The 14,426-nt window shown below is 42.0% G+C and overlaps 1 protein-coding gene across 2 annotated transcripts in view; it reads left to right on the plus strand.

Annotated features, from left to right (window-relative positions):
* Nucleotides 1-2,694: 2,694 nt before the first annotated feature.
* The window catches only part of LRP2 (LDL receptor related protein 2), a 186,145-nt gene continuing 174,413 nt past the window's right edge, over nucleotides 2,695-14,426 (plus strand). For both annotated transcript variants that reach the window (XM_030580404.1, XM_030580405.1), the window contains exon 1: nucleotides 2,695-2,864. In XM_030580404.1, coding sequence (XP_030436264.1) covers nucleotides 2,771-2,864 — 94 coding nt within the window. In that variant the 5' untranslated portion in view covers nucleotides 2,695-2,770. The remainder of the gene's footprint in view (nucleotides 2,865-14,426) is intronic.

Genomic DNA, 14,426 nt, shown 5'->3' on the forward strand with positions numbered 1-14,426 from the left:
AAGGACTTCAGCTGGAGAAAACAGCGCTGCTCTACTTGTCCCAGGAGCTTCCCCAAAGACGAGCTGTTATCCTAGCACTGTTTTACTACACAGCGCTACAGCGCTACAGCCATAGGAGCAGCCGAGCTGATAATGCTCATTACTTAATTAGTGGAAGGGCTGACCTCTAAAGAAGAAACCTTTCGAATATATTTGTGAATGAATCAAGTAAATTAAACAGTGGAATGGAACAGAAATGTATCAAAACCAAAACTCCACTGACCCTAGCTATCGGAAGGGAGAATTTCTCTTTTTCGCGCACTCTGTTCATATTTGGGAACCAGTGATCTTTCTACAGCAAAGGGGTTACATGTGGACAATGCGTTTGCCTCTGAGATTAAGTAAGAACTCCCCTCGCTTTTGTGCTGATCTCAATTAAAATCTTAATCTCTAAATCCACTCCAGATAAAAATACTTTTGAAAACTCTCTGTCCCGAATGGACACAAACATCTCAAGGCAGAACAACGCGCGTCGTATTATTCGCTAACGGGCTGGGGTTCCAAGCGCTGGAGCTCTCTGCCGTGGCTTGGCTACATTATTTATCCATAACCCTGTCTTGCTTTCAGTTCCTGTAGTAACTCCGGGCTAGCAGCAGTACGTGCTTGGGCGTGAATTGGTCAGGCTCTTCCGTTCTAATTAAATGTAGCCAATCTGTGTGTTTGCTTTCAGACACCCATTTCTATAGAAAGGATCGGCTGTCCCTCTGTGTGTGGATCCCTTGCTACCCGCCCCTTGGCGTTGTTGTGGGATTAAAGCAGCGCGGCCCCATACACAAACGCAGCTGTTCCGTTTGGTCGGCCTGAGACACTTGCTGTGAAACTACGACAAGAATTCCAGTAAGTTGGCAACACTTTCACACAAAGAAAACAACAATAGGAGAAGTCCTTCCGTGCAGAAAGGAATGTTTCAAGCACTGTTCTCCTACAGTGAAAGGAGACAGGGAGGGAAGGAAGAGAGAGATTTGAAGAGGGCAGTTTCTCCCCCCCCCCCCCCCCACCTCAGCAGCTCTGGATCTTGTGATGGAGAGATCTTATCCTCTCTCTGTGATTCAGAGGTGCCAGGAAACTCATTGAATATTCTGATCTGCCCCAGTGTTTCTTGTGGCTTGACCCCGGTGCTGTGTCGTACCACTACACCAAGCAGCCCTGAACCTGCATAAATCACAACCCTGCAAAGCCTACACTCCATATCTTATCTTTCTTATTCCCCCCTCCCTTTCCTACTCGAGCATGATAGATATTAGAAAATCCTTACGGAAACGTTTGTGGGATTAGTGTCCTAAGCGATCAACGCAGAGAAAAATCCGTATCTCCTAATCAACAACAAAACAGCCGTGTATAAATTACAGGCACTTTGGAAATTAGTCTGTGACAGGCCCAAGAAAAGTTAAGTAATGTTTCAGAAATGCCTGTCAAACTCTACAAACAAGCCCTGCCTTTTAATATAAACTGTAAACTTTATGCAAACAATATAAGGAGTTTGTATAGATGGGGTAATTAAAATGAATAGGACAAATAATGTTGCGAGATAAATGCATCTCTCCCTCTCTCTGATACCATGATTTATACAATAATCCCTTGTTCCTGAAACGCATGAGTATGTTGTATTTCATACAGGAGCGATTGAGAGGGGAGGGCTAAGTGAAGTTCACCACCTAACGTTTTATCGTGATAAATTTCCTCTCTAAAAGAACTACAGTGCCACTGTGAGTCACGTTAAGCTACATGAGCTCGCAGCAGTTTTAAGGGAATTATAAATACTGTTAGTTAACATCATTTCTGTGTGATACTCCCGGTACTGCCTTCCCATCACAATCTTCTGACGGTCTCCGAAAATACGTCAACCAGATTAGATTGGGGAGTAATCTCGGAAAAATGCAAACATCTCCCGTCGTTCCCCTTTCGACTCATCTAGTCTTGTATCTCATTCCTGAAATGGCAACACTATCTGAACCCTGGATGGATATTTTACCCGGGATTTATTGTGCACCTGTGACAAAAGGATCCCCTTACCGAAGCCAGAATCATCACAAATGTTGACAAATTTAGGAGCAGGGATTTTAAAGTTTCCCTTAGCAATAGCTTCACACTCGGCCCAAGAGTTTTGTGAGACTGACTTTCTCTCCTGGGAAATTCACGAAAGGCTGGGGTGGAGAAATAGGGTTCATTCTGTGACTGCCACGACCTCAACAGCGTTTTAGAGGTGATTGACCGCGTCTTTTTATGGACTAATCAACGAAATCAGCGTTTTAAACTTTACACCCATGTCTCATTTCTAAAGCCTTTATAAGGTTCCTTCGTTAAACTCCTTTTCTTGGCGTCGGACATATTGTCAGTCGGTTGGGACACTGGAGCATCAAATGCTGTTCGCTATTTGAAATCACCCCGGATCTGCCCGAAATGTATTGTAAAGCAGTACATCACCAGTGTGATGTAACAAGTCATTGGAGTGCATTGGTGTGAAAGCATCCCTCCTACCCGGCAAAGTGCGCGCGGAAGGAGGGGCAAAGGCAGCCTGTGGCTGCAGGGCCTGGAGCAATGCCTGATTCCCTCATGCTAGTTCCGGGGCTGCTGGGTATAAAGAGCTTTATGCAATGTCTGGAGGGTGGGAGGTTCGTCTGCAACTAGCGGGATAGAAAAAGACACCAGGCGGCTTGGGCTGTTGCAGGGCAGAGCAGCCTTCCTGAGCCCAGCAGCCAGCTTCCTGGGGAGCTGGAGCATCCCAGCCCAGATGGGATCTCGCCACAGGATGGACGGAGGAGCAGCAGCTTCTTGCAAAGTGCTCATCTTATTCACTGCATGCATCATGCAGGCTAGTGGCCAAGGTAAGCCCCCTACTGCAGCCTCGTCTGCGTGGGGCGCGGGGCTCTTCCGCGCCCCTCGGGCTCGCCAGGGGGAAGGCGGCTGCTGGTCTGTAAGGGAGCTGTGTTCCCGCAGGCTGGAGCAGCGGGGGGTGACTCTCCCCAGAAGTTGTTTATCCTATAGTGGAAAGTAGAGCGAGCCCGGGGGCTCTGCGAAGCGAGTCCAGCGTTTTCTGTGACAGCTCCTCCTCAGGCTGGTTTCGTCTTTTGCTTCCCCAGGGCGGTTCTTTACCCAGTGAAGGGATCTGAGTCCTCGGGGGGAGCAGTCGCTGATCTGGGGTTACGTTGGGAAGGGCCGTTCAGGCGGTGCAAATCAACGCGTAAAGTCACGCAGGGTTTTCATTTTCTGGAGATGCAATGGAGAGAGAAGCCTTTAACTGGGGGGTGCGCTCCTTGCAGGGAGGCCGGCCAGGGCTCCGTGCATAAAGGAGGGGAAGACATTCGCCGTATCCTGGCGCTTGCTACTGAACATGTTTATTGGCCCCGGAGAACATCTATAAAGATCTGGTATGGCCGTGTTGCCGGCCCCTCTCAGCGCACCAAGTGCAGGTGGTTTGGAAGCCAAAAGTGAGCAGGCTGACTGAGTTCCCCTAGTTTCTAAGCTGGTTTTGCAACCAGCTCCTCGGTATAGTTGCACCTCGAGATGTGTTCCAGTAGGCAGACACAGGCTTTGCTAGTTTTATTTGCACTGATTATGCATGTGCAACGTCTACATGTCTGTTGTTTGTGTAACAGATGCGGTATGGTATAAAAAGAGTCTAATAAAGAAACAGATGCTTAGTCTGGAGCACAATAAGCTTCCCTCAGTCCCAGACACAGATTTGAAGTTGGGAGAGAGAACTTTTTCTCTGGGCTTTGCTGTTGCTAGGTTACATTGGGGAGCATGTGACTGGCAGAGCAGGCTGAGCACTATAGGCTGCGCCTCCGCCTACTCTGGTACTAATCTGGCTGCTGGGGATGGAGGAGTCCTGTCTCCACTCACTCACTCCCACCCTGTAACTGCAGCCCATCTCTTCCTGTCTCGCCCCTTCCCTCTCCCACACAATGTAATTGCCCCACAATTCAAATGAAACCCTTTATTGTTCCAGCAGGATGAGATGAAGTGAATTTCCTGGGCCACATCTATTGGCCGGTAGCCCCACTGTTTTATGTGTATGTGTTAGGTGGATGTATTCAGATTGTTAATCTGCTTTCTTTGCTCAACTCTTAGTGTAAGCTTCTTAGAGGGAATCAAGTAAGTAATTATACAGCAACTGCTGCTAACAGCTCCCTTTTCTGAGCAGGGAAGTAGTTAGGAGATAGCTAATGTACAGCAGGAGCATTGCAAAAGCTCCAGCCAAAGAGGTCACACTGGGTAGAGAGCTAATTCCTTTGCACTCTTATTTACACTGCATAGAACTGAAGCTGCAGTGCTGACTTAAATACTTATTTCCTTGCTCTACAGCCACTTTAAAAAAATTAGGACACATGTACAGTAGATGTGAATGTGAGAATTTACCAATTATTAGGCGGGGGGGAGGCATAGCTCAGTGGTTTGAGCATTGGCCTGCTAAACCCAGGGTTGTGCATTCAATCCTTGAGGGGGCCACTTAGGGATCTGGGGCAAAAATCAGTGCTTGGCCCTGCTAGTGAAGGCAGGGGGCTGGACTCAATAACCTTTCAAGATCCCTTCCAGTTCTAGGAGGTTGGTATATCTCCAATTATTAAATTAAAAGTGAGGGGAAAATCTTGAATTGACACTCAAAAGCAGGGCAGGTGTTAAGAATTTTGCTGTGCTGGATGTAGGAATTATCAGGAAAACTGCTAATGAGATGATGTAATGTTAGGCCTGGTCTACACTGAGCAGGGGGTGTCGATGTAAAATACACAACGTCAACTACGGGAATACCATAGCTGAAGTCAAATTATCTTATTCCAACTTACTTCCCATCCTCACCCTGCGGGATCGACGTCCACAGCTCCCCATGTCAACTCCGCTACTGCCACTCACTTCGGTGGAGTTCCAGAGTCGACGGGAGCGCATTCGGGGATCGATATATCACATCTAGATGATATGCGATATATCGATCCCCAAAAAATTGATTGCTACCCACCAATACGGCAGGTAGTCTGGACGTACCCTTAGTAATGAGTCTATGGTAATACCTGTGTTAAACCTCTTAATAGTAGTATTGTCAACTCTTGGGATTCTTATTCCAAGTCTCACAATATTTAGTATTTTACTTAAAACTCTAGTTCTTAGAATCATGTGATTATGTGGGGATTTCAGCTTTCATTTAAAAAAAGAAAGTGATTGCAGACCTTGTGGTTGCAGAGAAACTTGAAAACTTGACCCAAACATAAACTATCGTCTCAATATTCAGAAACCTCCCACTCAACCCCCCCCTCAATTTTTAATTAAAAAAAATTTCATGATTTTTAATCCAGTCTCATGATATTTTGAAGCATGACTCATGATTTTTGAATACTAGCAATTTGAATTTGGGAGCATTGAGTGGAAACCAGATGTTTCCAGAAGCCTAAGAAGACTCAGTTTGATCTGAGTGCTTATGCCTATATTAAGCAGTGTTGTGCCTTCTACCTTGACAAATCAGACTCCTGAATGTTTGTTAAACATGCTACTGGATAAACTGAGAGAAAAAATGACTCCTCAAAATTGCATAACAACTGATCCTGTTACTCATGCCAGTGGTCTTTATTACTTAGGATTACTGTCATGGGTAAAGATTACAAGATGGGGTCCATACTCTGTTTAATTTAATTTAATCTCACTGTGGTATCCTAAAGTAGCATTTTATAGGGAATTATAGAAGCAATATTTTATATTACCATAGCATTTCATTTTGAAGAATCTCAAAGCACTTCAGACATCCACCTGTACAGCACTGCTGAAATGCAGCCACAGCTTGGGTGGACATTGTGGTGCACAGCAGTGTGTGAAGGGCAAATTTGGATTAAGATCATCAAGGCAAATGTCTGAATTTACAAAAGAACCTGGAAGTCTTTAAGGATTTGTGTACTCACACAATACCCCATTTATCTGGTATTTATTATCAGACTCCTGGAAGGACTGATTCTAGTCTGCTATGATATGACCTCTAGTTCCTGGGAGTGTAGGTGTTTCAAACCTTGCTGCTCTTAACAGTTCAGTTCCATTGTGGAATCTCCATCTCTGGAGATATTTAAGAGTAGGTTAGATAAATGTCTATTAGGGATGGTCTAGACAGTGTTTGGTCCTGCCATGAGGGCAGGGAACTGGACTCGATGACCTCTGAAGGTCCTTTCCAGTCCTAGAGTCTATGAGTCTATAGGCAATGTTTTCTGTCTCTGTTCTTTTTTTATCTTTATAGTGGTTATCCATGAATAAGAAACCTATTTTCCCTTCTTGGACACTCAAATTTACCTCCAACTCACGCAAACCCAATTTTATTAAATAACATTTTTGTAACCTATGTTCAATTAAGCTTCCTACATTACTGTTTTTTTCTGGAGTGCCTTATTTTGGTTCAAATTCAGAAGAGATGATACACATTTGTCAGAAAAAGCAGCAAAGAATCCTGTGGCACCTTATAGACTAACAGACGTTTTGGAGCATGAGCTTTCGTGGGTGAATACCCACTTCCTCAGATGCATCTGAGGAAGTGGGTATTCACCCACGAAAGCTCATGCTCCAAAACGTCTGTTAGTCTATAAGGTGCCACAGGATTCTTTGCTGCTTTTACAGATCCAGACTAACACGGCTACCCTCTGATATTTGTCAGAAAATTAATATATATAAGTAGTAAAGTAACTAGCATGTATTTGGCATTCAGTTGATAGGTAAAATACATTGTAAGGAGGAGTATGACAAGGATTTAGCAGGAAAAGCATAAGGTAGTGGAGCTCCCACTTTATCTGATATGCTCCTGTTAACTTCTTTTCCTGTTACACCACTTTGGTCTCCTCAATGTGTAAGTTGCATTCATTTTTCCACCATCTCAATATCGAACTACTGCGAGTTACAAAACATTGTCACTCACACCTGTTTTCTGCAAAATTCCCTTTGACTTCAGTACCCAATGTGTAATTTACATCAACATTTAAATCATGGCTTTGAATCTGGTCTTGTCTGTATCTTTACATTTCCTCGGTGCTCTTCCCTGCATTGCATGATGAGACTTTTTTTTGCATATCTTGGCCAGATCCTCTTTAGTTTACCAGATTAAGAGTCCAGTCCAAGTCAGCGGGACTTGTGTGAGCAATGATTGCAGAACTGTGCTCTACATTTCCATAGTTAATAAGTAATATAATGATATTGGTCTAAACCTTCATAATGCTGGAGAGGTGAGCATTTCTGGTGATAGCCTTTCACCTTACATGGACTTGTTTGGTCTGTGAATCCTCTGGATACTAAAATGTGTACAGCTGCCTGAATGCACACTACAATTAAGTTGATTTCCAACTTTTGGTCTATTCCTCCTTTTTCAGTAGCTCATAATTTCCTGAAGCAAAATCTTCCTGGGCTGAGATTTTTCCATGGTTGCTCTCAGGCCAGAAGTGAAGTTTTTTTAATAAAGTTTTAACAAATCTGATCATCTATTTTATGTGTATATTGAGAAAAATCTATATCCTTCCCAGTATAACCTGATCAAAAATTTTACAAGTGGTAACACAATTCCTTAGATCATTGAGATCTAAGGAATAAGCCAAGTTTGAAGCAAATTGGTAGAGTAGTTTTAAAGGAAAGGGGAGAGATTTTGGCCCCATTAAAGGTAAAGGGAAAACTCCAGTTAATTTCAGTGGGGCCATGCTTCCATCCAGGAGAATTTAAATTTGGAAATTTTGCATTTGCACAGTTGAATTTTGCTGCATGTGCCATGATTTACTTCTTTTAAGGGTTTAAAATAAACTTCAGAGTTATTTGACATATAATATGGAATGATTTTAGGAGAGACTGTATTTTAAGTCTGTTCTCAGAGCAGAGTTAAGGTTGAAACTTCAGCTGTAATATTACAATTCCTGTCTTTTGAGTACTTGATTGCAAAACCTTAAAATGTTAAAGCTTATTTGTTCAAAATAAAAATGTAATTCTGCTATATGTATGAAAAAGTCATGTTAGCTTACACAGTAGCATCATAACTGATAAACAGAGGTTTGTAGCCTTTATGTATATTGGTGAATTCACATTCTTTGACAATTTTTTGGCCAATCTCTATTTTGTGCACGTTTAAAATTGGCCCATGTACCTGCATGTACAAACCACAAACTGGATATTTAGGTGAGCAATTATAAATCTCTTTGTGCAAATCTGAGCACTAAGTGATCTAAAAAGTAGTAATATTTGGGGTTTTCTCATGGATGCACAACTGAAAATGGGTCCTGTGTTTAAATGAGGTATGATAGAAAAGCAAATCCCTTAACAAACAATGATAATTAACAACTCTGGGCAACAGGAATCTTCTCTCAAAAGGAGGAAGTGATTTCAAAGTCTTCTAAAGTGTAAAACAGGGGCATACAATGGCAGATTGGATTATACTAGGATACAAAAGTGAACTCTCTTCACTTCCATGTTGCCAGTTTAAATCCAGCCAAGGACTAGATGTACAGTAGCCTCTATAAAATTAATAGGTGAACACAGTCCATGTCCTGGTGGATAGGTGTCACATCTCAGAAATCACAATCACATTTGGCATGAATTGACACTTTTGCTGATAGTTTCACAAATGAGGCCAAGAAATAAAGGGCCATGGATGGTTCTTACAGACCAAAACTGCTGCATATTGCTGGGGTTACACGGTGAAGCTTGCACTTCTACTACAGTATGTACTATCTCTGTTCTGTGTATGGGTAGAAGCCCAGGAGGTCTGAGCAGAAGATTACGTCCCTTGCATAGAGCCTCTGGGTGAAACCCCCTACTCTGAGGTTTTACACAGGGGAGGGAGGATTTGGGCCTTAAGGGGGGAAAAAAAAGTCAAGTAGGTGTTTTGAAAAGAAAATGAGTACAGTCCAATTTACAGTCTGTATGCTAGTAAAGGCAGATATGGGAGAGGACGTTTGGGTTGAACTGTATATCAAAATCCTGCACTGGTATACTTTTCTTGTACTCTGTCAGTGAACACTTATAAGAGGAATTCTGGGCTTGAGCTGCTCTGACAGAAATCAACAGCAGAATACCCTCGCCCTCAAGGGGAGCAGGATTGGGACCTCTGATTTGGGGAGCAGGAGTTGTGATGGCTTGAAAATTAAAAATACACATCAGTGAAACACATTATAATCATTTTACCTTTTAATTGATGAGTGACATTACTATGAACTTAATGTCAGTATTCGTTTTCGTAAGGTTTTTTTTTAAATGGGTAATCTACTTTTAGCACTTATCTTGACCTTTCTTTAATTATTTACTCCTTTTCTATATCCTGGGCAGTGAACTATATAAGGAATTTGCTAAGTAATCACCTAAAGTGAAGAACAGGATTAAAAAAACAAAATTTCAGTTAAAAATTGAAAGCAGTAATTAGATGACACCTGGTTAGACTTAGATTCTTCACGGACTGCTAGAATTACAGTAAATAATTAAGCTGCAGGATTCAAGACAAACAGGAACAGGACATCCAAGGAGATTTGAGCTAAGATAGATGTTCAGCATATGCAACACTTCCTATACAGCAAACCAAAACCTTCTTTTATATATTGAGCTAACTGGAAATTTGAGCAATGAAATCCCACTTTAATCCAGATTTACTTTCCATGTGTTTTGCAGGAAATGAGCAAAGATTCATTGAGGGGGAGGGAGAAGTTGTGGGAAGTTAGAATGCAATTTCATTAAAGCCTTTTAATTCTTTTCTTTTTAGGCTTCCTAGATTGACGTGAAATCAATCACGCTGTTCTGAGCCTCTACCCTGTATACGCCTTTTCCATTGTTAGATTATTGGGAGATCAAAGATCAGTAGTGTTTGTTTTTTCTTCTAGTTATTTAGGGCCAAATCTGTAGGTCTTTCAGTATTTTACTCAGGGAAATGTCTGTTGAAGTCAGTTGATTACAAACTTCAGGGTTTGACTGCCAGTAATAAGTTTTGCCTAACGTTCCCCACACATTTTTGAATCAGTATCTTCCATCTTTGATAATATTGCATCCAGTACTGTTCACTTTTATTGGACAAAACAAGACCTGTTCCAGACTGGAAAACTATTAAAGCTCTTCAGAATTACAGATGCAGAATCCCCGTTTCTCCTCATTTACAATTCTGCTTAAAAACTGATGGCACAATATAACCTTCTGAGTGGAAGCTGAAAAAGAAACACTTTCTAGAAGATTCGTTGGTGAGAAGCATAGAAGATTTTTCTTAATTAATCATCAACAGGTTGACACATATAAAGACTAGCTAATGGTAAGATTGTGTCACTGTGGTTAACTAGCTATAGCAATCAAACAAGTCAATTATCTGCTTGTTAATAGTTTACATTAAGTCTGGCAAATAAAGGATGGAAATGTTATACTTTTAAAAGTAAAATATATCTCTTGATATAACTTCCTAGTGATACATCATGGATTTTTTTTCCTTTTTCAGTCTTATGAGATATCTTGAATCAATTCCAGCTTGATTCTCCTCTCACTTAAACTAGTTTAATGTTATTGATTCAGCTGAGCTACTCCGGAAGTGCACTAATGTAAGAGAAAGGAGTATCAGAACCAGACACTAAAAAGTAGGGTCAGGTTGTTGCTTCTCATCTCTGCTGCAACCTGCGCCGTCTTTCCTGACTAGTACATGATCCTCACGTTCCATGTGCCTATGGTAATCCTCCTGGTTGCAAGAAGGGTAATCAGCTTAGTGGCTTCCTCATGGCTTTTACCACCCAGCGTCATGCATCTTCGAATTGAAGACCGTTCTTTTTCCAGGGTAAAAGTCTCTGTGGTCTCTATTGTTAGCGTTTCTGTAGCAGGTTGATTTTTTACGGGGTGGAGTTGCTAGCCCCACGCCCAACCCTCCCCCTTTATCCTGACTTGGGACAGGCAGATGGCCCCAAAGGACCTGTAAAAATTTCTTTTAATATTTTACCATATTTTGAGATCTGGTCTGAAGTCCACTCTGTTACTGAAATGTTCAGTTTATTAATTGGCTTTTGCTCCTCCAGTTCAGCACATTTTTTTGGAATGATTTCAAAAAATGAAGCTTAATGAGTAAACATGGAAATGTTGAATGGAATGGATAGCCTTCAGCGGATTCCACAATAAGCTTTTACTGTTGGTATTGAGCTTTTTAATGTTTTCTTTGTTTTGCAATTCTTAAACTGGATTTGAGATCTAAGGATCACTAGTAGTAGTTTCGTTTTGTTCTAGATTAAAAAAAAAGACATGTAAGAGTTAATTGAGACTGATTTCGTTTTCTGAACAGTTGTATTTTAGCAGTAATAATCTGGTTGGTTTGAATTTGATTGATTGCATTGTTATGCACTCCTATTTAAGATGAAGGGGGTCAGATCCTCAGCTAGTGTAAATGGGTTTAGCCAGTTGATGTTCTGACTCACTTTTTTTTTGTATTTGGATAGGCTTTGTTCCACACAGATGCATCCTAGTCCAGCCTGGAGCCCCAGATGCTATTTTGGTATGGGGGTCTGCTTGTATATTACAAGATTGCAGGATTGGGGCCTTTCTTGTGGTTTTCATCATGGTTAGAACAAACCAATTGGTATCATATACAGATTTTGCAGGAATCAAAATAATAATAATAATGTCTAGCACTTGTGGAGTGATTTTCATCTTCAGAAAACCTTGATACACATTTACTGATCAAGGAAATATACCAGTGGTTCTCAAACTTTTGTACTGGTGACCCCTTTCACATAGCAAGCCCCTGAGTGCAACCCCCTTTATAAATTAAAAACACTTTTTTGTATATTTAACACCTTTATAAATGCTGGAGGCAAAGCAGGGTTTGGAGTGGAGGTTGGCAGCTTGTGACCCCCCCCATGTAATAACCTTGTGACTTCCTGAGGGGTCCCAATCCCCCGAATATAATATTGTGATTCTCTTTTAGTTTGGGGAAGTAAGGGCTGCAGAATCGGGCCTTATACTCATGTGAACAATCCTCTCAGGCATGGTTACAATAGAAAAGTTTACCGAAAAAATTCCAGTTGGTGCTCCCACCATGTCAGCGCCAATGAGAGCTCTCATTTAATTGTGACTGGAACTATGACTAATGCTGTGTCAGCTGAACCTACTCTTCAGTAAGCTTAACTAACATGTAAGCCCCCAGAGCCTTGCTTACAGTAGGGCTCCCATCAGAACTATAAGGAACCAGTGTTAGCACTAGTGGGAATACTTTGGTAAAATTATCTCATGTAAACATAGCACTTGATTTCAAGGGGGCTGCCCATGTGTTTACTTTTGAGCAAAGATTGCAGGATTGGGCCCAATGTATGATACGGTAAACAAGATGGAAGATTTAAAACTAGGACAAGAATGCTACTGTAACTAATATTGGCATTTTTGCCATATGAAAAGGCTATGCATGCATTATTTTTTGCTTTTACGAGGTATAATAGGCTTTTAAACTATTGCACTTGTAGTGAATAGGGTACATAACTGGCCTGAAATTAGCAGACGTGCTTCTGGCATCTTGCTTGTGATTGTAGGAGCTTTCTTTATTAGTTTTTCAAATTCTGCCCTTCCTCTCTCTTTTCAAACCAGCCCCAGGGTGCCCTTTAAAAACCTGGCCCACTTCACCGTTTAAAACTAGTTTAGCTCCTAATATTGTGTAAATGCACTGAAGCACTAATATTCTTTTCATTACCTCTGTGGCTACTTGAAAGGTATTCACTGTAGTAATTAATCTGGGTGTTGACAAATGTGAACTGGCAGAACACCAGGAAAACTGAATTGAATCTCAGATACGCGTTGAGGGACCTATTCTGTCTTTCTTACTCAGGCAAAAGGCCCATCTCTCCAGTGTGAGTTTTGTCTGTGTGAGGAGGATAGCCTTGGGGCCAAACTCCCTAAGCACTTGCTAGGGAGTTATCTCGTGCTGTGGGATTTGTCCTGTGACTGAATGCAGTCGAGTATATAGAAATGGCTGCCTAATTGTGGAAATAAAAAATTGCTATGACCCTTCTGACCTAGTTTGGGTGTGGCAAATACATCAAAACTTTAATGCCCGAAGTGCTTTAGGAAATTGGACATCTCTTTGGGAAAGAAACAGGCACTTTGATAATTTACAAATAAACACCCTGAAGTAAACAATGACAATAGTAAAATTTGAAAACGGATTACTTATGACAGCTAAGTATTATACCTATTAGTGGCAATGGTCACATATCTGTTTTGCCCCTGACACTTCATCTTTTTGTTTCTGTTTAAATGCTCCTATTGCCTAGTCTTATAGAAAAATCAGTCTGGTTACCACCACACTATAGGCCCTGATCCTCAAAAGACTTATGCAAATACTTAATTTATTCGCTGGGAATAGTCACATTGACTACCATAGGACTACTCATTGTGCATAAAGAGTTAAGTAAGAGTATGTCTACACTGCAATAAAACACCCATGGCACGGCTGCGACTGGTCCAGGTCAGCTGAGGTGGTTTGTGAGGCATAGACTGCAGTGCTGTTAGGCTTGCTCTGGATCCCGGATCTGAGACCACATAAGAAGAAAATTAAAGTTGAGGCCAAGTCTACACCAGGAAAGGTTAGCCAGTAGAGCTATGCTCAGTGTAGCTATAGCAGCTATACTCAATATTTACACCAGCACACCCTCCCAGTGTAGATGGAGTGCCTACTGGTAAAATGTGCTTTTGCCCATTCCAGCCTTCAGTCCTTACCTGGGCCATACTCCTGTTAAAGCCAATGTTTGCTTTTGTCTGCATATAGACTGTCTGCAGCAATGGGTGTGTTTCTTTCAAAAGATTAGTAGAACGATTAAAAACTGGGCAGAGAAGGGGATCCAATCCTGCACCCCATATTTTTGTGAATAGTTGCATTGGGCTTCCTGAGAAAGGGCAGCAGGGCAGGATCCAAGGATTTTACGTGGGTAAATGCTTGAGGCAAAGACAGCATAATTTAAATCCTTATGGCCTGCTTCTGCTCCTGTGAAATCAGTGGGAGTTTTGCCATTTACTTCAGTGGCAGTAGGGTTAGACTCCCCATATTAAAAACAAGTGTTGCACAAAGATTTTATAGAAAGGATAATAAATGAATGGAATTAGCTAACAAAATGGGCCACTGAGGCAAGCGTGAGCAGTGTCTAAATTAGAGAACAAACAATTTTCTAGATGACAGAACATAGGGGCCAAACCCAACTCGCCTTACTTGCCTGGGCAGTTCCATTAGTTACAGTGGTGCTACTTGAGTGATAAAGGCAAGCAGGATTTGACCATAGATATGCGGATGTGCTGTCAGGGCCGGCTCTAGCAATTTCGCCGCCCCAAGCACGGTGGCATGCCGTGAGGGGCGCTGTGCCGCTCACTGGTCCCGCGGCTCCGGTGGACCTCCCACAGGCTTTTCTGCAGAAGGTCCGATGGTCCTGTGGTTCCGGTGGAGCTGCCGCAGGCGT

The sequence above is a fragment of the Gopherus evgoodei genome, chromosome 11, assembly GCF_007399415.2.
Source record: "Gopherus evgoodei ecotype Sinaloan lineage chromosome 11, rGopEvg1_v1.p, whole genome shotgun sequence".
In the NCBI taxonomy this organism is placed as follows: Eukaryota; Metazoa; Chordata; order Testudines; family Testudinidae; genus Gopherus; species Gopherus evgoodei.